The 27,629-nt window shown below is 34.2% G+C and overlaps 2 protein-coding genes across 8 annotated transcripts in view; one reads left to right on the top strand and one right to left on the bottom strand.

Moving 5' to 3' along the window:
* Positions 1-27,597, bottom strand: part of BTG4 (BTG anti-proliferation factor 4) — a 129,736-nt gene extending 102,139 nt beyond the window's left edge. The window contains exons 1-5 of one of the 7 annotated variants that reach the window (XM_031961147.1): positions 17,267-17,350; positions 16,559-16,766; positions 15,867-16,004; positions 14,805-15,003; positions 14,142-14,669 (exon numbers count right to left, since the gene is read on the bottom strand). In XM_031961147.1, the coding sequence (XP_031817007.1) occupies positions 14,469-14,669; positions 14,805-15,003; positions 15,867-16,004; positions 16,559-16,731 (711 nt within the window). In that variant the 5' untranslated portion in view covers positions 16,732-16,766; positions 17,267-17,350 and the 3' untranslated portion in view covers positions 14,142-14,468. The other 6 variants (XM_031961146.1, XM_031961145.1, XM_031961144.1 and 3 more) reach the window with 6 other exon arrangements.
* Positions 25,324-27,629, top strand: part of C3H11orf88 (chromosome 3 C11orf88 homolog) — a 37,812-nt gene continuing 35,506 nt past the window's right edge. The window contains exon 1 of the mRNA XM_031961150.1: positions 25,324-25,423. The gene's annotated coding sequence lies outside the window, so the exon portion shown is untranslated. The remainder of the gene's footprint in view (positions 25,424-27,629) is intronic.

Raw genomic sequence — 27,629 nt, forward strand, 5'->3', positions numbered from 1 at the left:
GTTCTGAGTACCAAGGATTAAGAAGGACATTGTTGATAAACTGGAGAGTGCTCAAAGAAAGACAACAAAGGTAAAAGGTTCTTGAAGTCCCTTGGCATATGGGGATTATTAGAAAGAATTAGATATATTTAACTGTTAAGGGACATGCCAATTCTCTGAGAGCCTCCACAACTGTGAATCATAACATCGGAAGGAGTTGCAGGGCAGCCTTTGCTGACACAGGTATTGTGGACTGGAAACAAGATAAATTGGAAGCAGAGGGAAGAGGAGAGAGGTCAGACAATGTAACAGCCTCTCAGTCAGAGAGGTCAGAGAACAGCAACTGCCTTTCAGTTTCCTTGTATCATCCTCTCACAAGAGGAGATCCATTCTGGATTGGATCTCCAAGCAGCCACTGTTAGGTGGCTCCTGTGCATTTCAGCAGCTCTCCCATGTATTCCAACATTTAACCTGGAAAAAAAGAAGATTCACTGGAGATGGAATACTTGTCTTCAAGTATTTGAGGAACTGGCAGTTGGAAGAAAAATTAGATATTTCTCAATAATATGGACTTCTTACAATGATCCATTTCAATTTAGGCAGAGATTTTGAAATGTTCAAGGAAATGTTAGCTTTGCCACCCTAATGGGGACCCACAACCTGATCATTTCAACCACACACTTTTGAGCATGTTAGTTATAATAATATCTGAATAAAAATATCTACGGATCTAAATATGTGGTTTTCCTAGTGCACACCTACAACTCTACCAGAAATGATGCTGGGCATTTTTTCCCATTAAATTGTAAACTCCTTGAGAGTGGAATTGTCTTTTGCCTTTTTTTGCATCCCAAGCAATAGCACAACATCAGGAACATAGCAGTAGGCATTTAATAAATGTTTATTGACTGACTGATGCTACTGGTTTTGTACCCTATGTACTGATATTTGGAGATAGACCACATCTACCTATAAATTTGTGGGGTTTTATCTAAAAGATAAGAAAATTACAAAAACTCACAACCAGTATATCCCTTGATAAAGAGAGAAACTAGATACAATGTTAGCCTAGAAGAATGCTGAAATAAATAAAACTGTGATCCTCTAGTCCATTGTTATGACAAAGTAAGAATTCTGCTGTGAAATCTTGGTATTCATGGAATACACAAATAAGCAGACTAATAGAAAGCTATACTACCCTATTCTGTGTTGAAGGGATGGAGCAACTTGCTGGTTTATTAACATTCCCACAGGCTAGTAGGTGTTCCACAAAAACAATTCATTATCATCACTTACTGCTGATAGATGAATTAGATTCCTTGCTATAGACACAAGTAGAAACTAATGTTTATTCATCTCTTTGGATTGTAAGAAAAAGAGTCAATTGAAAGAGATATTTGCATAATATACCCCAACAACTAGCTCAAACTATAAGAGAGAATCAAACCTAAGGTCATACCTTCTTTAACAAATACTTAAGTCAAAGGGACAGCTAGAACACAGATAAACCCCCCCCCCCAAATATAATAACAATAGAGCCTATACTCTACAAGTTCAGGTTTATAATAGCAGAATAATAGTTTTATGTATGGTCACTCTATAACATCAATTGGTATATTGGTATAAGGGATTAGGTCAACAGATCACAGAAGGGTAAAGACTATCAGAGACCATACTAACTTAAAATATCAGGTGAAACTGATGAAATGATTACCCATATAACTAATGTTTGATCAGATGGCCAAACAACTCTGAGTGGGAATTAAAAAGAAGAAAAATTACATCAGGAAAATTTCTTAACAATTAACACTATTCAAAAGTGTCCAGAGAGGTGGTGAGTTCCCTCTCTTTGAAGGTCTTCAAGCAGACATTGGACAATCCCTTCATGGAAATGTTATAGTAGACTTTCCTTTCATGTATGGGTTAGAGTAGACTAGATGCATCGATGAAAAAACATTTAAGTCCTAGATATGTGCAAAGTACTGTATCGAGTATTGGGGATAAAAACAGAAAAACAGAGATAGCCCCTAATTCTAGGAGCTCACTCTAAAGGGGAAAGACACCCCAAAAAGGAGGTTTCAGTTGCAAGTCAGAGTAAAGGTCCCACAATCATTAGGGTACAGTAACAAAGCAAATGAAAATATATTTTCTTTAATGTTGTTTCCACTGATCAAATCATGATCTACTTCTGATTTTTAAAAATTATTTGGTAGTCACAAGAATTTTAAAGTCAAAACCCCAATTTTCTGGGTTTCAATTATGGTTTCTGAGAAAGCAAGAGCTTTAGAACCTGAAGAAGCAGTTACTAGGTCACATTTCCCTAGGGTTGTTCCCCAGAACTTAACAAGATCATCTAAAGTAATTCAAAAATTATGTTGAAAAATATTATGCAACAATGTCTAGGAGAAAAAAATGAAACAAACCTTTTTACTCTTGAAAGAAAAGAAGGTGACTACCGGTATAGGATGCTCATAGTCTTTTAGATGTGCTCTCCATGTTGGTTGTTTTGTTTTTATTTAACTCTTTATGTTCCACGAGAGGATTCAATGGTGTTCAATGATCTTTTCTCAATTCTCACCCCTCAACCTCTCTGAGTCTTTAATACTGTTGATCACTGTTTGATACTCTGTTCTCCTTAGGTTTTGGGGCAACTCTCTCTCCTAGTTCTCCTCCTATCTGACTGTTCCATATCAATATCTTTTAATGAATCTCATCCAGATCATACCCTAACCATAGGTGCCCCAAAAGGTTACATCATGGGTCATCATTTCTTCACCCTCTATAGTATTTCATTTGGTAATTTCATGGATTTAATTACCATTTCTATGCTGAACATTGTCAAATCTACCTGTCCTGACTCATCTTCTCTGCTGATCTCCAGTCTTGCATCTCCAACTGCCTTTCAGACATCTCAAACTCAATGTCCAGTAGACATCTTAAATTCCTCATGTCCAAAAGAGCATTCGTTATCTTTCCTCATAAACCCTCACCCCCTCCTATTTTCCCTGTTACCATACAGGGCAACACCATCTTCTTAGTCCCCCAGGATGGAAAGCTGTCATTCTTAATTCCTCACTCTTATCCACCACCCCCCCATCCAAACTGTTGTGAAGGTCTGCTGATTTCACTTCGGCAAGAGATGTTATTGCAAGAGACATCAATACCAATACTCTTGTAATAGCAATATCCCTTCTCTCCTCTGACTTTGCCATCATTCTAGTGCAGGCCCTCATCATCCTTGCCTAGACTTTTACAATAGCCTACTAATGAGTCTGCCTGCCTCAAGTCTCTCCCCACTCCACTCCACCCTCCATTTAACCACCAAAGTGATTTGTCTAAAGTATAGGGCCAACCATGTCATTCTGCTACTCAATAAACTTCAGGGGTTCCTATCACCTTCAGAATCAAATACAAAATATTCTATTTGACATTCAAAGTCCTTCATAATTTAACCTCTCCTATCTTTCCAGTCTTTTTAACACCACACTCCCCCAGCACATACTCTTCAATCTAGTGACACTGACCTCCTTGGGGTCCCTCAAACAAGAAACTCTATCTTTTTGCTCGAGACATTTTCTCTGGCTGTCCCCAGTGCCTGGAATAGTCTCCTAACTTATCCCCACCTGCCAGCTTCTTTTAAATCTCAACTAAAATACCATCTTCTAAAGGAAGCCTTTCCTAAACTCTCTTAATTCTAATGCCTTCCCTCTGTTAATTATTTCTTATTTAGCTCATATATAGCTCATATCTGTATATATTTCTTTGTTCTCCCCTTATTAGGAGAATAACTCCTTGAAAGGAGAAACTTATCTTTTGCCTTTTTATGTATTCTAGCATTTAGCACAGTACCTGACACCTAATAGATGCTTAATAAATGTTTATTAATTAACTGACTGATAAGGGACGGAGAGAGGGAACTCACTCTCTTTTGCTTAACATATACTCAACTTCTCATACTTTCCCTATGCTAGAGATTATGAACCCTGGGCTCCAAATCCAAACCCCATCTCCAACCTCCTTACTCTTATTCCCCTTTCAATCCTACTCCCACACACAATGTCCTGGTCCATATTTTCCTTCCCTTTTCACTGTGACCTATTGAATATCTGTACCATAATTAACAAATATGCTTTCATCTTGAACTTCTTTCTTTTTTACTCCTATCTTCTGGCACTGACTGATACCTAGCTACCTCAAGACTTCCTCCCTCACCACTCTTTCCAGTATTTTTTAACTTTCTTTTATTCTTAAATTCCAAAATACAGTTAAATGATCACATTTTATCATTCCATCTTTCTCCATGCCTTATGATCTCTGTTCTTTCTTCTTTTCCTAATCTCCATCATCCTCTATTTCTGTCCCAGGCCTTCACTACTCTCCTCTCTTGCCTTTCTTGACAATTTATGAAACACCTCAACTCTACTCTATACTCTATTCAAATTCCTTTCACCCTTCTCTTATTGTCAATCATACCTTGCTAAGCCCCAATCTTGGCTTACTACCACCATTTGCCTTTTCTATTTACTTGATTCTAAATAAGAAAATCTACTACAAATTTATGTTACATAATCCCAACTGGGCCCTAACCACAGGGAGGAAATTTATCCTATTTCTCCCTAATTGATTCACTACAAAAGCAGCTATTCCAAAGTTTCTTATTTCTCCTCAAGCCTTCCATGGCATTCCCCCATCCCACCCATCCACACATCATCTCTCCTGAGGTTCTTATCTCATATATCACTGAAAAAATTGAGGCCATTCACCAAAAGCCTACTCTTCTTCCCTCCTAACTTATATAATTAAGATATCTTTCCCCACATTGCTCTTTGTTCCTATTTCAGATAAAGTGTGGCTCTTCTTTTTGCAAGGCAAATACTTCTCAATGTACTCTTGATACCATCCTCTCCCTTCTTCAGCTATTATCCCCATTCTCTCAGATCCTCAGGTTTTCTTTATCTACTGGTTGCTTCCCCATTTCCCACAAACTCTTCCATATCCATCTCTTCTTAGAACAAACAACAACAACAACAACAACAAAATCACTTCCTTGACCCAATTATCCCTGCTAATTATTCCATTTCTCTCCTTCCCCTTTCCCCTTTTTAGCCAAAGCTTTCCATACATAGCACTAGAGACTTCCATTAACTTTTCTCTCACTTTCTTAACACTATGAAGTTTAACTTTCAATTTCATTTATCCAACAGAAACTATCTTCTTCAAAATTACCAATGATCTCTTAATTGGCAAATGTAAGGATATTTATCAGTATGAAGACTCATCTCTTAACTTTTTTGTAACATTTGACATCATAAAGAACCCTTTCTCATAGATGTTTTTTTCTAGCTAGGTTTTCATGACTACAGTGTTAATAAGAAAGTATTATTTCTACATTTACAACATCCCTCATATATAGCCCTATCTTTCCACTCAGCCACCTTCATCACCTCTTACCTTTACTATTTCAATAGTCTTCTAACTATTCCCACTGCCTCAAGTGTCTCTTCACTGCAATCCATCTTTCATTCAGTTGCCAAAGTGATTTTCTTAATGTATGAGTTTGAGCATGTTCAGGATCAAATATAAAGTTCTTTGGCATTTAAAGCTCTTAACAATCTGGTTCCTTCCTACTTTTTTAGTCTTCTTATACTTTACTTTCCTCACCACACACCTTATGATCCTGCCATATGATCTTCTTAATTGCTGCTTCCTGCAGATAACACTTCATTTCCTATATTTGTGTCTTTGCACTGACTGTCTTCCTCTAATGGAATGTTTTTCTTCCTTTCTTTTACTTTATAATTTCCCTAGCTTCCTTCAAAATTCAGTGGAAACATTAACTTGCATGAGTCCTTTTCCAGACATCATTCCTATCCTAATACTGGTGCCATACCTTCTGAGATTACCTTCTGATTATCTGTTTTATATATATATATATATATATATGTGTGTGTGTGTGTGTGTGTATGCACATATGTATATATATGCATACATATATAAATACATATATGTGTGTGACACATATTCACGTTGTATTTACCCATTTTCTTGTTTGCTTCCCTATTAGAGAATGTGAGCTTCTCCAGGACAGGAACTTTTTTTCCCTTTTTTCTCCCTAATATTTATCAGTGACTGGCACATAAAGTTTAATAAGTGCCTTTTTCAGGTTGCCCACTATTACCCTTACTATTCAATACTGTATTAGAAATGTTCACTTTGGCAATAAGGGAAGAAAAAGAGATTAAAGAAATTAGAATAGGTAATGAGGAAATCAAATTATCACTCTTTGCAGATGATATGATGGTACTTAGAGAATCAACTAAAAAACTACTAGAAATAATTCACAACTTTAGCAAAGTTGTGAGATACAAAATAAATCCATATAAATCATCAGTATTTTTTTAGATTACCAACAAAATCCAACAGCAAGAGATATAAAGAGAAATTCCATTTAAAATAACTATCGATAATATAAAATATTTGGGAGTCTATCTGTCAAGGCAAAGTCAAGAACTATATGAACACAACTACAAAACACTTTCCACACAAATAAAGTCAGATCTAATCAATTGGAAAAATATCAAGTGCTAATGGGAAGACCAAGGGAATATAATAAAAATGACAATTCTACCTAAATTAATCTCCTTATTTAGTGCCATACAATCAAACTCCCAAGAAATTATTTTACAGATCCAGAAAAAAGCAATAACAAGTTCATCTGGAAGAACAAAAGGTCAAGAATTTCAAGGGAATTAATGAAAAAATGCAAATTAAGGTGGCCTAGCTGTGCCAGACCTAAAACTATATTACAAAGCAGTGGTCATCAAAACCATTTGGTACTGGCTAAGAAATAGTAGTTAATCAGTGGAATAGGTTAGGTTCACAGAATAAAATAGTCAATGACTATAGTAATCTAGTGTTTGACAAACACAAAGACTCCAGCTTTTGGAATAAAAAGTCACTATTTGACAAAAACTGCTGGGAAAATTGGAAACCAGTATGGCAGAAACTAGGCATTGACCTACATCAAGTGGGGTGTCACTTGGTGACACCCCTATACCAAGGGGTCACCTTGGTGACCTATACCAAGATAGGTCACCTATCCTATACCAAGATAAGGTCAAAATGGGTTCTTGATTTAGACATAAAGAGTGATATTATAAGTAAATTAGAAGAACAATGGATAGTTTATCTCTCAGGTCTGTGGAGAAGGAAGGAATTTGTGGCCAAAGAAGAAATGTAGCTCATTATTGAACACAAAATAGATAATTTTGGTTATATTAAGTTAAAAAGTTTTTGTACATACAAAACTAATTTTAGATTAGATTAGATTTAGATTAGAAGAGAAGCAATAAACTGGGAAAACATTTTTACATTCAAAGGTTCTGATAACTGCTTCATCTCTTTTTTTTTAAATTCTGGATCTTGATTTATTTTTCTTTATTTTTTTTTTACTAATAACTAATAGTTTTGATGTTTATTGTCTTATAGTTTGACATTTGATCCAGCGTGTTTTTTAATAGCTTTTTATTGACAGAACATATACATGAGTAATTTTTCAATATTGTTCCTTGCAATCACTTCTGTTCCAACTTTTCCCTTCCTTACCTCTACCATCTCCCCTAGATGGCAGGCAGTGTCATACATGTTAAACATGTTAAAGTATATCTTAAATACAATATATGTGTGCATATTTATACAGTTCTCTTGTTGCACAAGAAAAATCTGATTTAAAAAGGTAAAAATAAACTGGAAAGAAAAACAAAAATGCAAGCAGCCCACATTTATTTCCTAGTGTTCTTTCTCTGGGTGTAGCTAGTTTTGTTCATCACTGATCAATTGGAACTGAATTGTATCTTCTCATTGAAGGGCTTCATTTCTAAAGTATGTAGAGAATTGACTCAAATTTATAAGAATTCAAGCCATTCTCCAATTGATAAATGGTCAAAGAATATAAACAGACAATTTTCAGATGAAGCAATTGAAACCATTTCTAGTCATATGAAAAGGTGCTCCAAACCATTATTGATCAGAGAAATGCAAACTCTAAGATACCACTACACACTTCTCAGATTGGCTAAAATGACAGGAAAACATAATGAGGAATGTTGGAGGCAATGTGGGAAAATTGGGATATTAAGACATTGTTGGTGGATTTGTGAACTAATCCAACTATTCTGTAGAGCAATTTGGAACTATGCCCAAGGGACTATCAAAATGTGCATATCCTTTGATCCTGCAGGCAGTATTTCTACTGGGCTTATATCCCAAAGAGATCTTAAAGGAGAGAAAGGGACTTACATGTGCAAAAATGTTTATGACAGCCCTTTTTGTAGTAGCAAGAAACAGGCAACTGAATGACTGCCCATCAATTGGAGAATGGTTGAATAAGTTATGGTGTATGAATGTTATGGAATATTATTGTTCTGTAAGAAAGGACCAACAGGATGACTTTAGAGAGGCCTGGAGAGACTTACATGAACTGATGCTAAGTGAAATTAGCAGAACTAGGAGATCATTATACATGGCAACAACGAGATTATACAATGATCAATTCTGATAGACATGGCTTTTTTCAACAATGAGATGATTCAGGCCAGTTCCAAAGATCTTATGATGAAGAGAGCCATCTACACCCAGGGAGAGGATTGTAGAAACTGAGTGCAGATCACAACATAGCATTTTCATTCTTTTTTGTTGTTGTTTGCTTGCATTTTTTTCTTGTGCAGCAAAATAAGTGTATAAATATATATGCATATATTAGATCTAATATATTTTTATCATGTTTAACATATATTGGATTACTTGCCATTTAAGGGAAGTGGTGAGGGTAAGGGAGGAAAATTGGTACACAAAGTTTTGCAAAGATTAATGTTGAAAAATTACGTATGCATATGTTTTGAAAATAAAAAAGCTTTAATAATAAATAATTAAGTGCTTCTTGCTTAGTTGACTATTATCACCTCATAAGACAGGGCGGGCAAAAACAGCTGAAAAGAAAATCAACTTGAGAAAAACTTGGTTTGAGATCTAACCATGCTGAATCAAGTCAGATTCTCCTAAGAGCATTTACAGATAAAAAAGGAAGGAAATAAACATATGAGAAATGAATCAATTTTTGAGCATTTTTCAGTGATCTGTTCTTACAAGATAGAAAAATGACCATATTGACACTCTAACATTTTTGTAATGAACATAGGAAGTGATAAGTACACTTAAAAATGAAGTCAGAAAGAAGAAAAAAACTAACTAAATATATGCAGAAGAAATGCCTCAGAGTTAATGACTTTGAATACATTCAAAAACTAATACTTAACATTTTGAAAAGAGAATTTTTTTAATGGAAAATAACTCAGATTGTGTTTTTACTCAAAAAAAAACTACATACTCATATACTTACTCTCATTTCTATAAGATCTATAAGAATAATCTATGCATACATTTAGGATATTTCAACAAAAGCATAAGAAGAAAATGAAATCTTTTGCAGATAATCTTTCTGGTCACACAAATGGAAGAGACTTGGAGAAGATTTTAAAAAAATATGCACAGCAGTATTTTAATATACTACTAGAGAAAATACCTTTAAGGCTCTCCTCATATTAAGTATCTCCCACATAAATGTCAAAATCATACAATACTATGACAGATACAACTAAATGGATAACTTTTGTTAAACAATCTGTTGAGTATTGACTGAGATCACACAGTTAGTAAATATCTGAGGTAAAATTTGAATCCAGGTCTTTCTGATTTCAATCCAGTTCCAGGAGACACCGAGAGATCAGATGGAAAAACAGAGAGTGCAGGACCTTGAGATAGTTAAACCTAAATTTTAATATTGCCTCAAACAGGTACTAATTATTTGATGCTAGGGGAAATCTTTTAACCTTTCTAATGCCATTTTCTTATCTGTATATAGTACACACACATACATGAAGATGAATTATACCTGGTTACTTCCATTGGACCATAGGTTCTCTGACCCCTTGCTCATAGACTTATGTTTGGTATAATGTAGTAATTATATACTTATCATTATGACTAAGGGACTGTGTCAAAGATGATTGGCAGTAGAGCCAGGAAGATAGATTATAAGAAGAACCTCTCTTCTTCTCTTTTTAATACATTGCTTGGGATTCTTCTGCCAGCTTTCCCTTGGCTTCCGAAAAGGGAAAAAGGTTTGAGTTGTTTTTCTTTCCTTTCTTCTCCACCTTTCCAAAGAAGTTAGAGATTATACACAAATGGGAACTGAAATATATGCTTACATGAATCTGGTCCTCAAATCCTTAACTACTTCTTCTGCTGTACAGAGGATTCCTTTCTCTTAGTGCATATGAATAAACAGTAATTCTTATGTGGCTGTTTCTAGCTTTGGAAATTTCCTCCTGATATCGAAAATTCAAGAGTTCTGGAATCAGTGGCTAGCTGCTAAAGGGAAGTGATTCCTTAGCACTTTTCAGAGGAAAAGAGTACAACCAGCAAGAGGATTCTTAATCTAAATAGATAAATAAAGCACAAGTCTAGCTTGACAGATGATCCAGATTTGTAAGTTGGATAGGCAGCACAGGTCAAAAGTGAAAATAAAGCTACATAATGTTTCATGTTTAAAGTATTTGCTAATGTGTGGTTATAAGTCTGATGCTTTAAGAATTTATTTTGTAATATAGGAAATAAATAGCTCTCCTATACCTGATATCCATCATCCTTTTAGACTCTTTTAAAGGAAATCTTATGATACTATAAACAAATTAGGAAAGCAAGGGATGTTTTACCTGTCAGATCTCTGAAGAAGGGAAGAATTTATCACCAAACCAAATAAATAAATAAATATATATATATATAATATATATATATGGTACATTATGAATTGCAAAATGGATAATTTTGATCATATTAAATTAAAAATCGTTTACACAAACAAAACCAAAGTAGTCAAGATTAGAAGGAAAGCAATAAGCTGGAAAACAATTTTTATAGCTACTGTTTCTGATAAAGGTTTTATTTCTAAAATATGTAAAAGACTGAGCCAAATTTCTAAGAGATAAATCATTCCCCAATTGACAAGTGGTCAAAGGATTATGAACAATTTTCAGATGAAGAAATTAAAGCCATTTATAGTCATATTAAAGATGCTCTAAATTATTATTGATTAGAGAAATGCATATAAAAAAACTCTCACCTATCAGATTGGCTAAGACGACAGGAAAATATATAATGATATATGTTGGAGGGGATGTAGGAAAGCTGGGACACTAATGCATGCATGTGGAGTATGGTGGAAGTGTGAAATGACCAATCTCTTTATCATCAATATTCTCTTAATGTAGTATTCTATTGTTTTTAGGATGATAGCAGGATCTCAAAAAAATTCTAAAATTACAAATAATCCAATAGTCAACATAGAGATGGTAACAACAGCATTATGGCTTCGAGCAAGCTATATTATATTTACTAAAAACTTGTAGATAATTAACATCAAAAGTAACTATCAAGAAAATGTATGACCAGAAAAGGACTTGGTTTAGATGTCTAGTAAGAATAGCAAAAACAATAGGGAACGTTATCATTAAAAATTTTAAATGGAGAGGAAGAAAGTAGAAGTATTCCTTAAGACACTGACTATCAAAGACATTCTATAACAAATTTATGAGAATGGCCTGAACAAATAATTCAGGATGAAATTACATAAAAGAAATTTATGATTAATATTAGCAGCAGGAGAATCTACATTGATGAAATCAGAGATGTCTCAAAGTACCTAGAAAGCTGAATTTAAAACACATTTTTGCCCTGTCAGAGATGGGGAGAAATAAGTATCTCTTTTCATATCATTATAACTATAATCAGTTATAAGTAAGGATACAAATTCTTTTATAATATGGAAGGAGATATACATATTTGATGATACAAATCAAAAGAAGTAGGACTTTCAGCAATGTAATGTTTAAAGGTGAAATAGATCTTTAGCCAGTCTGCTGATTTACAGATATAAGAATTTGTGGTGAACCTAAAGAACAGAGATAATCTATATCAAGCTAAATAAGCTACTTTGCAATAAGGATGAGATTGCCAAGTTTTTTCTTTCCTCACTGAGAAAAAAAATATTGCTACAAATACTAGGGATAAAAAACAGTGTGAATAAAAGCACATGGCCAAAAAGAACAGGAAATTTTTAGAGAAAAATATGTAACCCATTTTGACTACATCTCCAAAGTGATAGAGAGAGGAGTGGTGTAAGGAGGAATTCCAAGGTTAGAAAGAGTGATTAGGAAAAAAGATATAATCAAAGCTACGTCTTAGCATCCATATTACATTAGAAGGAATAACAAAACTAGAGAGATTAGCCTCAAAAAAGGCTAACTAATCCACCTGATACTTCCATCCCCTAAAAACCATTCTTTGCTCTGTTCAGTCCAGTTCAAGACTATCGGAAAAAGCAATACAAGGACACTCTTAAGGTTTCTCTTAAGAACTTTAGAACCGATTGTATAACCTGGAAGACACTGGCATAAGTCTGCCCAATATAACCTCATCAGAAAAAAGTACTGTGCTCTATGAGCAAAACAGAATTGAACTGGCCCCAAAGAAATGCAAGATGCACAAAATTAGAGAAGCTATCCCAAATGTTCACATGGACTGTGTGTGCTCTACTTGTGGCCAAGCACTCCAAGCTCATATTGGTCTAATCAGCCACAGTCATATACACTGTAACTCAACTCTAACATAGGAATGTAATTTTGGTCCTCTTCAAGAATGAAGGATACTAACCAACCAACCAGTTCATGCTCAGTCATCCTCAGAGGTGTTCCCAGCCCCAATCTTCCTGCCTCCACCAAACCTCAGTTTCAGAATAAAGTAAAAAGTCCTTAACCTAGTATTCAAAGTTCTAGGCAAAAAAAAAAAAAAAAATCAGCAAGAACCTGAACCTGTTTTAGAAATGGAAAAAAGGGAAAGAAATTTCAAAGAGACTGGGGTAGTGGGAGACTGCTGATCCAAAAAGTGACTAAGTTATTGATTATTCCTAAGTGACATTGGCCAGACAATAGAAATTGGGAAGTCAGAAGTAAGAATTAGTTTTTGGTAGAAAATTAGCTCAATTTTGAACGTTAGTGTACTAGGCTGTAGGGAATGTAGTTCTAGAGCTTAGATGATCTCAGAAAATTATTTTTAAAAAGATGACAATTGGCAAAGAATTAATCATTAAAATTATCTACAGAAAAGAGAAAATCATACATAGAATTTTGGTAAATATTCTATCTCAGGAATAGAAAGAGAAAATAAAAACAGAAGAAAATAATCAAAAGTGAAAAAGATCTAGGATTATAGTATTCCAAAAGTTATAGGGAAAAGAATTGCATTGGATCATAGATCTAGAGATAGAAGGATCCTATTAGAGACCATCAAGTCCAATCCTTTCATTTTATAGATAAAGAAACTGAGGTATAGAATAGTTAAGTGATCAACGTCAAATATTTCAGAGAAATCAAGATGTATCATTTTTAAAAGCCGATGAAAGATTAGGATGTCATTAGTAATCATCAAAAGATCAGTTATAATAGTGATAAGAATAGAAGCCAAATTAAGTCTGATTTCTGATAATATTGGCTATATAATCTAGGTAAGTCACAGTCTCAATGCCTCAAACACCTCTTAAGTTATAATTTGCAGAATAAGTCTGCTTTAGCAGACAGACTCTCCTTTACCAATAAAATTATTGGTCCAGATTATGCCCACCCTCCAAAAAAGAGAAGAGAACCAGAAAGTCTAATAGAAGTCTAAAGATGAGAGGAAGAAAAAGAGAAAAATGATCATTTGAGAAGGATATTAGGGTTTAGGGAAGCATATTTATAGGCAGAAGAGTGTCCTGCATCTTTTCCTCCCACATTCTAAGACTAAGACCTCAGAGGAAGCAATTTAAGTAAGAAATTTAGTAATAGAGAAAATGCTTCTTCCTAAAGGAAGTAGGTAAAGTTAGTAGAATGTTATAGTACAGAAGAATGGAACTATGACTATTCATTTTAGACTGGCAAAGCATGAACATCAAAAGTCTAATACTTCTAAGGTGCTGGTGAGAACAAACTGTTCAAAGGGCTGACCTCATGGAATCTGACAAGTAAAACCAGATGGGGACTATGGACTATGTCAGGATGAGGAAGAATCAAAGTAAAGCAGACACTGGAGTTAAAAACATAGTGAAGTTTATTTGTTACTTTTTATAATCAGTAGAATCTTATAAATCAGTAACTTCATTATATAACCTTTTTGAGTACATCCATTACATATAAAACTTCATTTAAAAGTGAAACATTATAATTCTAGCTAAGAATAGAGTCATAATACAGGTGAGAAGAATCACCATCAAGTACTTTGGCCCCAAGTGAGGTTCTTTTTTTTTCTATTTCAGGTGCCTCTCAACGTCAGACTCATTTTAGGTTAGGAAATAAAAAAGCTGCTCTTGTGAACTATCGAAATCAGTTGAATTGTATACTTTAGCTACTTTGTCGATTTGTGTTGACCCAGTGGTATCTATCCACCCGGGGTCCTGGAAACACAGCAGCAGGCCTGTAGCACTTGTGGATCTTGTATGGGACATAAAAAGTACTTCCTGGGAGGTTGGGGCGCCCATCAGTCATATTCTTTTTACGGGAATTTTGGAACCAAGTTTGGAGGGGCTGCTTGAAATACTCAACCTGAGAAAGAATGCAAAGACTCAGCATTCTAGAAACAGACCAAGTGGGTCTTGGAACTAAGCACAAACTCATTAACTGAGACATGAAGACAAGCAAAATATCCCTCCCCTCCACAGCAGTTTAGTTGTATCTTACCTGATAAATGCTTTTTGGATTTCTGACTTTAGGAATTACTTGAGGCTCTCTGCCACATGTATCCTCATCAGAGGAGGTGCCAGAATAGTAGTCAGATGTGACTTTGCTGACAGCATGACTGATCTGTTGAGATATTTCCCATTCTTCCTGTCTGCCTTTAAAACAAGCAACTATAAATGGACGATTTTTCTCACCATACCTAAATAGAAAATGGAAACAAACCTTTGAGAAAAGAAATTAAATTAAGTTTCTCTTTATTTCTAAAAACTACAATTATGAGCCCCTCACTTCTTTCTCTAAGACAATTTAAACATTTTCTGAGGAGCAGAGTGAAAGGGAGTCTACTTCATCACTTAAAGAGAGTTTGATTCAAAGGACAGTCACAAGAATGGAAGCAACAAGCAAAGAGCTGTTATTGGGGTACTCTTTGACTAAGCCTACTGCAATATTACAAATAATAATAGGAGGTTTTAAGTGAAACTAATCTTTCCCCTCACCCCCACCTTTTAATTGGTGGTAAAGAAAAGAAAGTACATTTTTTTGTTGGTTCAGCTAGTAGACCAAATTGGATCTTTAGCATAGAATGCATTGTGACAATACCTTGAGTATTTACCCAAAGGTCATAACCTGAAGAAAAATATTATAATCAAATGCTAAGTTTAATGATAACTTTGGTTCCTCTTTCAAACCAGTGGAAACCTATTAAAATGAAAGACACTGACTCATAAGGGTTTAATCTAAAATTTTTAGAGTGTGACAATTCAACCAAAATGTCCTACCCTATTTCCTTTATAATTTTAAAACCATACTAAAGGACAATAATCAAAATACTTTTAAAAAAAATTAAAAAACACCAGCATTCAGAATATAATGGAAGCCTACTGAAACATCTGGAAAAGGCATAATGATTTTGATATCTTGATAGTTATGATACCCGAATGATATTGATTAGGGGAAGGAAGAGTCTTGATCTTCCTGGCACTAATTTCCATGAAGCCTATCTCTAAAGGTGACTAGAAGTTACAAAGATACACACCACTTATTTCTGCATATAGCACTTACCTGCAGCATACTTCAAAGGGATCTACCCATATGGTCATCTCCTTTGGAAGTCCCAGATGAAAAAAATTCACATTACTTTCAGCACATGCCCTATCTAGAAGGGGATCTTTTTTCTGTTGTTTATTTATCCTGATACACCTAAAGTTGAAAAGGGCAAAAATCAGTGAATTCAGGTGTAGTAACAGAAAGGGCAAAGGCACAAAATTATCTTTTGTGCAAAGATATCTAGATCATAAGCATATTACATTTTCTTTCTTTTTATAGCTAGGGAAAGGAACAATTTGTGAAAGGGAAGGTTCTATTAGAGAACTATTTTTCTTTTTTATAACTGACACGAAGATGAAGAGTCGCCTTTATTTTAAAACTTTTTTTTTTTAGAGACAAATTCTATATATTTTGCTCTAAGTACACAGTAAAGATCCCTCTCTGACAAGTTTTGCCTACAGCTTGTTTTCTTTTGAGTACAGGGATATGCTGGAGCCAGCTCAGATTGGCTAATAAGAATTAACTGTTAAACTTGTACATTCCTCCCTTGCCCCAGTAGTCAAATATTTAACCCCATTATATGTGAATAGCAATAAAAAAAAAAATTAGGAGAGGTAAGATGAGGAAAAATTCAGTCTTCAATCTGAATACTTTCCTAGCATAGCTATTTGTTATTTTCCTCTGCCATACAGCATAATAGGCCTTACCTGAAAGCTTGCCCTTTAGAAGGAACGTCTGGGTACCAGTGTGTCCTGTATGTCTCAAATAATATTGCCATCAGCTTAGCTGCAAATTCTTCTATTTGTTGTTTATTCAGTTTGTCAGATTTTTTCACCAATCTTGTGATGAAGAAAATTGTTGTGGCAATTTCATCTTTCATTTTTAAGAAGGAGATCTAAAAATTTCTTCAAATCACTGAAAAGGACAATAAGAAATTAGAGTAGCAAGGGTTGAACATACCATCAATATCTACTTACCACATAACTCTGGTCTAAGTTTTATGGTTTAAAAAAAAAACAAAAACCCGATATTTAGAGTTAAACTCCTTAAAGGGTTAATCTAGCATACTCTGTCAATCAACACTTGGCCGAAAAATATCTATACCTTTACAAAGTGATTTTGAGAATCCTTTGAAGAAAATATATAACAACACTGTATTTCTTTAAACTTTGATTCACACAAGAAACAGATAAGTATTACAATCACAATTGTAGGTACAATTTTGATGAGATAGCATAAGTTTTATGACAGCAAGCATTATTTCTTTTAAATTCTGGGAGAAAAAAAAACACATTTCAAATCTCCAAGAGAGAAATTAGGTAATCTAGTTAAACTAGTCAAGCATATACTTGTGTCCTCTCTGCCCCAAAATAACCCACTTTATCCTCCTGTATGAAGCAAGGAAGTTAGCATACTTGAGTTTAAAATTTCAATCTCTTCCCCACACCTAATCCATTTACAATTAGGATGAGGTTAATAAAACCCCCAAATCCCAAAGGCTGTTGGGTGTTTAATACAATGAACAGGTGCTATCAATCAGGCTAACTGAAATGACTACTTCTACAACACTGTCAGATTATATAGAGCATAATTATCTTGGCATGATATGCAAGATCTTTACACTAAATTCAAATATAAAAAATTACAAGCAAAATTCACATCCTAAATTATTCCTATTTTTGTTACAAGGATTATGGATCAAATCTTCTATGTCTAAATTTTTTTACATTTTAATAATTTAGTCTCTATTTTCACATTTAAATATTATACATTGTAATTGTTGTAGTATTATAAGAATTAGAAAAATGTCTCCAAAGCACTGAGTAGAGATTCTTAATGGAAAGGATTCATAGGATAACATGAAAAGAACATAAATATTATCTATACTATTAGAAAGAGTAACTACTCAAAAAACCATGTATTTATTGAAGTCTTAAAGTTTAAGTAAATTCATTACAAGTTTTTTTTTTTCTCTTTAAGGCAAATTTTTGTAAGTAGACTCTATTCTGACTATATACTTTTTTCTAAAATGTTTATATATAGAATTTTCAAAAGAATGAGGTAGAATTATAAATTCTTTATGTTACCTACATAAAGGTAGGTGGTTCGGTAGATAGAGTGCTAGGCCTTGAATCAGGAAGATCTGAGTTCAAATGTGATCTCAGCCAGTAGTTGTATGATCCTGGGCAAGTCACTTAACTTCTGTTTGCCTTAATCCACTGAAGAAGGAAATAATAAACCACTCTAGTATCTTTGTCAGGAAAATACTGCCATGGGCAGTATTAGCATGCTACAATCCACAAAGAGTCAGACAGAACTGAACAACAACAAATGTTCCTAAGATGACAGTTCATCAAATGTCTGGAGATTCCCCCCACATATACATATACAGATCTCTTAATTATATATTAATACTAAAGACAATAGAGGTGCAGTTAGAATCTAACATTTCAGTAGACTCACTAGACTCCAGTCTCAAGACTAGAAAGATCAGAGCTACTTTATGTGAGTTAAAGCAATTAAAAATAAAAATACAGTATTGTCCCAGAATCCTATAATTTACAATTAAGTGTTTAAAATTAACAACATTTAAATGGAGTCTTTGCACACCATAATTAAAAAAAAATCAGGAAAAAAAGTTTGTTTTTTCATAATCAAAAACATTTTGAAATATTTTTGTGATAAATTTTTTTAATTCTATAATTAGCAGTTAAGTCCTATATCATCATTGGCTCTGCTTTTGCCTGAAATCTTGAACAAATATTTCCCTTAAGTGATCTATTACTTTATTTTCTCTTTCCTGGCATATGCCAAAGCTAGCTTGATATAGTTCTTTGAGAGCTGATTAAAATTTCATTGTAATCATTTATATCTCAGAAATAGGCACATGCTACTAATCAAAGTTTGAGTTACTATTTTATTGCCTACACGTAAAAACGTTTTTAAAAATATTCATGAAAACTAAACTTAAAAATGGGACATGAATACATTTTGGTAGGGAGCCAGTTGTTAAACATTTACCAACATACACCTACTTCAATCTCCTATATTCATATATAAATTCTTTGAACTCTTCCAAAGAAACTCAGGATATAAAGCCAAGACAGAATCATTATTCTATGATATAGAAAATTATCTATAAAGGCTAAAAATAGTTTCATTTAGAATTTCTGCCATTGTCTAATTAATGTAGCTAATTTATCCTTCCTAAAACTGTCCTAGAGAAAATGTCTTATCTCCTTCAAAGTTTATTATAACTTATCTTAAAAGTAAAAAAAAAATAAATTTATTTTATGTAGTGCTAAAAAAATTTTTTAAGATGCCATTAATTAATTCTTTGGAGCAATAATGGATAAAAAGAAGTATGAAACATCATGAGCAAATCAAGCATCAGCAAATGTAATGATAGCATTGGTTTTTTTTTTAATTATTATTTCTACAACAAAGAAGATTTTTTTTTTGTTTTATTTGTATATATTCTCAGGACACAGTAAGCAACCCAATAAGTCTGAATTGAAATTAATTTTTTTCCTGGTTACCCAGGTAGATATAATTTTATTTCACTTTTAATCTAGACAATTTTTTAAAGAATGGCAATCAAAGGATATAAAGACTATGATAACTTTTAAATGTTTATTTAATGCCAATTTTTTTTCATATCTCCTAATGATTTCCTGGAACAAATTGTGCCTATAAGTATCTTTTGTCTTAAGAATGGAGAAATTAGGGGCAGCTAGGTGGCACAATGGATAGAGCACAGCCCTGAAGACAGGAAAATCTGAGTTCAAATATGGTCTCAAACACTTAACACTTCCTAACTGTGTGATCCTGGGCAAATCACTTAACTCCAATAATAACAACAACAACAACAACAACAACAACAACAACAACAAAAATGGAGAAAGTAAATAAACTCAACACAACTATCTGTGTTTTGGTTAAAAAAAAAAAAATACAGCTCTAACTGGACAAATAATGTCTGTTGCCCATACAGTGATAGAGACAACTTTTAAAGCTCATCCTTTAATACATATGTGTAATGATCCTCTTTGTTTTCCAATGTATATCAGTATAAAACTGGATCATTAACTGGATCTATAACTGAACTGGAGAATGGATTTGATTACCACAACCCACTGTGATGCATGTGTAAGAGCAGATAGGAGGAGTCTTTCATTTTCAGATAATGCAAGCGCTAAGAAGATTAACAGGACAAGCCCTAATGATTGTTATCATTTTCAACTTCCCATTTGAAATACTGTACTATTGAGTTTGGGGTTGGTGAAGCACATCACCTAAAGAGACTTTGAACTTTTCCTTGGTATTACTTTCTGCAACAGGCCCAGGCAGGTCTTGGAACTTATGAAATAGAACAGAAGAATAATAATGTGCCTAGATTCCACTAAGGGACAATCAAACTGAATAAAGCTTCCTGTAATACTTCCTTTTGTTCAGTTTTTTATGCAAAATTAAATGTATTATTTGAAGTATCACCTATAAATAATTAGCAAATAAATGTTCTGTTTTGACAATTGAAATTCTTCATTTGGGGCCAGGTTTTCAATAGATTAAAAAGACTTATGCCTTACTGCGATTTAAAGTGAATCAATGAAAGATCCCCTGGCCAGAAAGATCTTTTTTTACCAGCTCACCCTCAGTGCCTGAAATTACCACTATTAAAGATCTATTCCTTCAATTAAATAGAAGCAATTTTGAATAACATTCATATAAGCACAGAATTTTGACCAGTCAGACTATATCTGGAGTATTGTATTTAGTTCTACTCACCACATTTTGAAAGAAACATTGACAAATTATAATTTATCCAGAGAAGGATAACTAGGAAAGTGGAGGGCATAAATAGGGTTTAAGTCAAACTAAATATAGAGAGATTGATCACAAAATTCCTGTAAAAAACTTATGAACTTACAGAATATTAAGAAATTTTGGGAGGGGGAGAGCCTTTGATTGCAGTTTATCCTTTAAATTCATCATCTCAGATCATAATAGGTATCTGGATAAGAGATATCTCTTGGGGCTACAGCCCTAAGTTTGTACTTTAATTAGATTAGTTTTCCCACTTTGACCCATAGTTTCCTCATCTAAAAAATGGAAGAAGTTGGCTCTACAGTCAAAAGGCCTGAGTTCAAATCTGGCCTCAGACTACCTCTGTCATGCTGGGCAAGTCACCTAACCCTATTGCTTCACAGTAACAAATAAAGGGGCTGAATTAAATGACTCTTAAGGTCCTTTCCAACTGTATGCCTTTGAACTTCTATATGACCTCAAGGTCATTTCTAACATTGTGACTCTATAGTTCTATCATCTCCAAAAATATCTTTTTAAAATATAAAGATTTTGTTTAATTTTTCAAGATTCCCAATTTCATCAGTGTAGGTACTCCAACTAATGATGGGTGATACATAGCTGGATGTAACACAGATGAGGAAAAAGAAGGGAAAGATGACTCATTTAATTTGTCATTGGAAGGATGGTGTCATTTGTAAAATTAGGAAAGATAGGAAAAACAAAGATGATTTTAGCATTTGGAAATGCTATATTTGAGATGGGAGATCCAGGGAAGATAAATGTTAACTAGGCATCTGGATATGAAAACACACTCAGAAAAGGAATGAGAATTGTAGGTATAGATTTGGGAATAATCCATATAAAGCTGATTATTTAAGTAATAGCACTAGCAAGATTATCAAGAGACTGCAGGAAAAGAAAAAAAAGATGAGGGCTGAAGAAAAAACATTGGTAAATATTGGAAAACAAAGAATTAACAACAAAGAGAAAATACTAAAAGGGTTAGATAATTTTGTCTCACAGAAGAGAACGGAGGTGAAAATTTCATAGAACAGATAATCTAATGGCAAATCCCAGAAATAGCTTAAAAGGATAAGATCAGAAAAAGAAGTTTGGGTTTCTTGCCAGGCAGTAAATAATGATCTTGGACAGCAGTTTTAATACAAAAGTGGAAGCAAATAAGATCACTAGTTAGAGTCTGGACCACTAGCAGATAAGAATTGAGTATAAAATGATTAAGAAATAAATAACCAGGAATGTAGACTATTTTTTAAAAGAAGTATGGCAATCAAAGGGTATAAACAAGAAGTTCTCAAAAGAATAAAAACAAAACATTAACAATCACATTATAAATGTTCAAAATCTCAGAGAACACTACAAATTTTTAAAAATTCTTAGAGATTCTAGCTAACAATTATCACACAGGCAAAGGCAATAAAAGATAATAAAATTCAGTGGTGGTATGGTTGTAATAAAGTTGAAGTGCTATTATGTTGTTGGTATAATTGTAAATTTGTACAATTTTTTGGGGGGGGGAATATGGAATTATATAGCTTTTAATGTTCATAGCATTTGACCCAATAGTTCCCATAGCGGTTCTATACCCAAAGATTATTGACAAAAAAAATTATATATATATATATATATATATATATATATGTATATATATGTATATATAATATATGTATAATATTCCTAATAGCATTACTTGTAATATCAAAAAAATTTAAAAGAAACTACATGTTCATGAATCATAGAATAGGTGAATAAATTATGGCATATAAATGGAATGGAATTGTTTAACTTCTTGGGCCTCAATTTTCTCATCTGTAAAGAACTAGATGATTTTTGAAATCCTTTCCAGCTCTAAATCTACAGTCAAATTATCCTATTATGGTGCCATAAGAAAAAAAAAGAATAATTCAAAGAAATATAATATTAAATCATCTAGAATAAAGAGCAAGAGCAACATAATATATATGTTGACAACTATATGAAAATAACAATGGCAACAGAAAAATCCATGTTATATACTAAGAAAAGGTAGTCAAAGATTATGAAAACAGGGACAATATAAACGCCTTTTGACATAGAGCTAACAAGATAAGCTTGTAGAAAATAGATGTTTAGAGTATAATCATTTGTAATTTATTAAGGATCTTAGTTTCATCTTTCATTCTTGGATTTTATTTTATTATGTGCTTGATTATATGCTCTATTTTTCCATGGAAATTAAAATTATATATGTATATATGTATTTGTGTGTGTGGATACAAATATATATAAATACATATTAAAGGTTGATATTGAAGGCAAAGAGATAAATAGATCTACTTTGGCAGAGTTGAAAAAGATTGTTCTTTTTTGTTTAAGATGAGATTTGAGCAGGGTAGAAGGAAGTCAATGGAAAGGAAGTGATTGAAGATGTAAAAAAAGAAAATATAATCAATAAATCAGCCTGACAGAAACTGAAGATTATACAGAAGACGTAAGTAAAAAGGTTAACTTTGAAAAGTAAGAATACTTCCTAAAGATAAAGATGTTGAGTAAAATTATTTTAAAATTTTTGAGGTAGAAAAATGGAGTTTTCTTGAGATACATGCACACATGTGTTTTACAATCTTCTCATTAAAATAGAAGTCCAAACTGTCTACAAAGAATAAGAGAAGAATAGGAATATTGATTTTAAAAAGTATGGAACATCTGTAGAGAAATGGGATAGGATGCCAGTTAAACTATAAAGATTGCTAAGCAGCAGTGAGGATCTAGCTGATAGTAAGCAGCATAAATTTAAAATGGGAATCAATTAACTAGGTTTTGTGATTTTTCTTCATCAATGTCTGATACTTGCAGAACAAAGAAACAGAACAAGAGAACAGGAGAATTTGTCCAGGTTAGGAAATGGCAATGCAAATATGGCAGAAGGACAATGAATTTTAGATCACTGATGATATTTATTGAAATTACCTATAATAATGTCCAGGGTTCTCTGGGAGACAAATGAGCCCAGAAAGGGACTGGTGAATGAAGCTGAAACACAGGATGAATAGAAGGGAACACGATAGATGTAATGATGAGATCAGAAAGGAAAATGTCAAAGTTAGAGATCTTGAAGGCTGAACAACAGTTTAAGTTATAAGGTTCAAGGTGTGGCTTTTCACGTGGCCATAGCAAGACTACTTACAAAGGTCATAAAAGTACATCAAGAAACTGTGATTTCAAAGTATTAGAATGGTAGACAACATCTCCAATGAAGTCACAGAGGATGATGGGGTGGAAAAGAGAACTCTGAGCCAGATACTGATAACATTAAAAAAACGGTAAGAGTTTTATTGTCTGAATTGGCACTCATCATCTGCTACCATGTATCCTTATTTGTCTTTTATATTTTCTGTCTCCCTAACTAGTTTGTAAACTTCTTCAGGGCAGGAATTGTATCTAATACCTTTGTATCATCACTCAACCCTATAAAAGGCATTCAAAAATTTTTGTTGGGAAATTCATAACTAAGTTATTTTTAGGCTTAGATACTTCACTTTTCCTAGTTGGTTGTTATCTTTGACTCATTTAAAAGATAAATTCATTAAATGATTTGGGATTGAAAGTAGTCAAATTTTTTTTTTAAATAAGAGACCATTTAAGAATCTAGGGCACTTCAACTAATGAGAATAAAATGAAATGGAAGCTAAAAGTATGTAGTTAAAAGTTGCTGGCACTTCATTTTAGTTGCAAAGAAAATAGCTATTCATAATTTGGCAGATTGATTGATTTGAAGCTCTTAAAAGGCATTAATGTTGACTTCAGTTTGCTTGTGGCATAAAGAAATTCCTATGTTGCAACTTCATGAATTCTAATCATACCTAAGAATAATCTGGCATTAGATATATATAAGAAACAAAATCCTGGCGATTTGAAGTTCCCTAAGAGAAACTATGTATTCCATGTTTTCCCCTTAAAATCCAGTAGACCTAAAAAGAAACTGCACCATCTAATATTTTGTAATCAGTCTGATTCTTCCTTTCTGATTCCAAAGGGTAAATCCACTATGTACTCCAAAACTACACAGAAGAAATACAACTACTTCCACTTACTACTCCTTTTGGCTGAGATAAGAATTTTGTAAATCTATTTAAAAATCCCCATATTGTTTGATTCCCAGAACAGGAAAACAGGCTAAAAACAATTTATTGAAATAGATGTGCTTTTTTATGTCTTCTTACCTTTCTTCATCTTCAACCAAAACCTGCCCCACCCCCTTCTAAACTGACCCACATAGACAACAAATGAAAAGACTTTACAGTTTCGAAGAAAAGTGCTTTTCTGGTATGTCTAAAACAAATTGCATTATTCTGTTTGGCTATCTAACACTACAAGCATTCTTACTTAGATTAAATTATAGGTCTCCCTGGTCCCCAGACATGCCTAGACATGAACTATAAAGGGAACAAGTCCTCAGAGTTTCTCTAGTAACGGTAGGCCAAATCAACAGTCACCTAAGAACAAGCATTAATTTTTCTGAGAGCTAGGTCACATACATTTTGTGGTTATTTTGTTTCATAGTACTTATGCATGCTGTATAAATTATCTAGCTTTTTAATTATTTTAATGTCTATATATTATGATGATTTTTTAGATTGATTTTTTCATTACCTTTGTTTGGAAGAAAAGTTTACATGCATAAATACATATGCTTATGAAGGCATCTACCTGAAAGTGTTATGGGTAGTACCTGGCAGCTATCCAGTGCTGGTAAGATATCCAAGGTAAATATATTAACCCTTATAATACTAAATAAGAAATGCTACCAAAAATTATAGCTTTTAAAATGGCTAACCATTTAAAGATTAACAATCGTTTCCAATAGTTATGTGCTAAGTGATCTAGCCTGTTTTGCAGATTTTTTTCCCCTTGGGTAAAGGTTTTTGATTATTAAATGATGTATATTTAAAAAGTAGAAAAATGATGACTTCAGAGTAGTAACTAGGCAGTTATCTGTATTTACAAAATGTATACTGATTTCAGTATAGCTTCTAACAGGTTGTCCATATTTGACATTTGTTAAATGATTAAGATGATTTAAACTAGGGAAAGCTATTTTAGTATTTTCTGTCTACTATTCATTTATTTTTCTATGCATATTTTATCTTTATTTCTCAGTGGAGTCTAGGAGACTGACTTTGGTATAGATTTGTAGATGCAAGGTTTTATGTTCAAAATGAAGTGTCACTTAGCAGAAATATGAGCTCTTCATACAAATATGATGCTACTTATCAAATGACTTCTACACTTAATGTTTTGGATTTGTTTTTAGCCATGGTAATAATTGTGCATTTGTCCAGGACACCAACATTTTCTCATTTAATTCTCTGAAAGTAATAGATGCAGTCTGTAGCTATAACAGTTTTTGGTTTTCTGAAGAAATTTAATTACCAAATAGGCCTCTATACCATGTCCCAGAAGCAAGTGGCACCAAGAAAACTAACATTTTACGGATGGTACCATCCCTAGAATTCCACTTCTAAAAAGTTTATTTTAATTACAAGTCCCATTCCCTTTCTATGCTCAGTAACTCCACATACAATTCAATAAGCATTTATTAACCACCTACATTGTGCAACCTAGCACATCAATACACACAAACACAGGGTGGTAGATTTCTAACTGGAAAGGAACTTTTGAGGCCAATTCCACTTAACTCCTCTCATTTTACAGATGAGGAGCTAAGACCAAAGAGGTCAAATGACTTGCCTAGCCTTAGACTCTTAAGTGTCTGAGGAGGGATTTGAAACCAAATTAATCCAGCAACTCTAAGGCAGATGCTTCTCATACTATCCAGAACTCTGGGCAAAAAACACAAACTTTTTATATGGCTGTGGTTTCTCTTCCTTAAAACACCATTTCTCCTTCTGATTAATTGGCCAAATCTTCATCCTTCCAAGGTTCAGAATTCTACCTGCCTCATCCAAGTCTTCCTTATCCTGATCTGCCCCGCTGCAGCTTCCCACGGCTCATACAGTCAGTAATGTGCAACTGAGGGCATTGATTTGATGGCCTTGGCCGTGAATTAGTATGCTCACTCTGTCCTACATTTAATTACTCTCTGATTTGTTAGCCGAATCCTAAATACTCAATCCTTAAGGACTAACCAGTAACAATTGACTTACAGCTGACCTGGCGTCTCCAAACCTGTGACTTTGAATTCATTAGAACCATAATAGAAGCCCCCAATGAAGCTAACCAACCCAAGAATACTAGTGCTAGAGAACCCTGAGAACCCTGGGTTCAAATTCCAGTTCTGTTGCTTCCTATGTCGGAGGCAGGTCACAATATCCCAGGCCTGGGTCCTTCCATGCAGGATGTGGGGGCTGGGTTAGACCATGAGGGAGGGTGCAGGCCCTGGCTCTGCAGGCCCGCCACTGGGCCGCAGCTGCTCCTGGGAACCTAAGTCACTGTGGCCTCCCTGGGCCTCAGTTTCCTCAGGTGTAAAAGGAGGAGCTGCAGCAGATGGCTTTCTCTCTAGGTCCCTCCCTCCCAGCTCCAGAGCCTGGGATCTTCAGGCCTTCTTCCTCCTGGCCTGGCCTCCCATTAGTCACTGAAGCCAAGTCCTCTGGCAGGCAGACCAAGGGCATCTCTTCACAGGGCCGCCCTCCTGGGAAGAGAAGGCCCGCTCACTCGCGGGCTGTCTCCTCAGGGAAAGCTGAGGAAGACCTTGAGGGAACCTAAGGAGATCCACCCCATCCTGAGGTACCTGGAAAACTATCTCCCTGAGCTGGGGGCTGGAGCCTCAGGGCTTTATTTCCCGGAGGGAGGGGGAACCTTGGCCTCGCGAGCTGTATCGGGACAGTTGGGGGAAGGGTGCGAAAGGAGAGGCGAGAACAGCTGGGGTTCCCCCTGACAGACTCGCTGCTCCCCCGCCCAGTCCCCTGTGGAGCGTTCTGCCCCGCCCCTTCCCGTCCCATTCCTTTTATT

The sequence above is a fragment of the Sarcophilus harrisii genome, chromosome 3, assembly GCF_902635505.1.
Source record: "Sarcophilus harrisii chromosome 3, mSarHar1.11, whole genome shotgun sequence".
In the NCBI taxonomy this organism is placed as follows: Eukaryota; Metazoa; Chordata; class Mammalia; order Dasyuromorphia; family Dasyuridae; genus Sarcophilus; species Sarcophilus harrisii.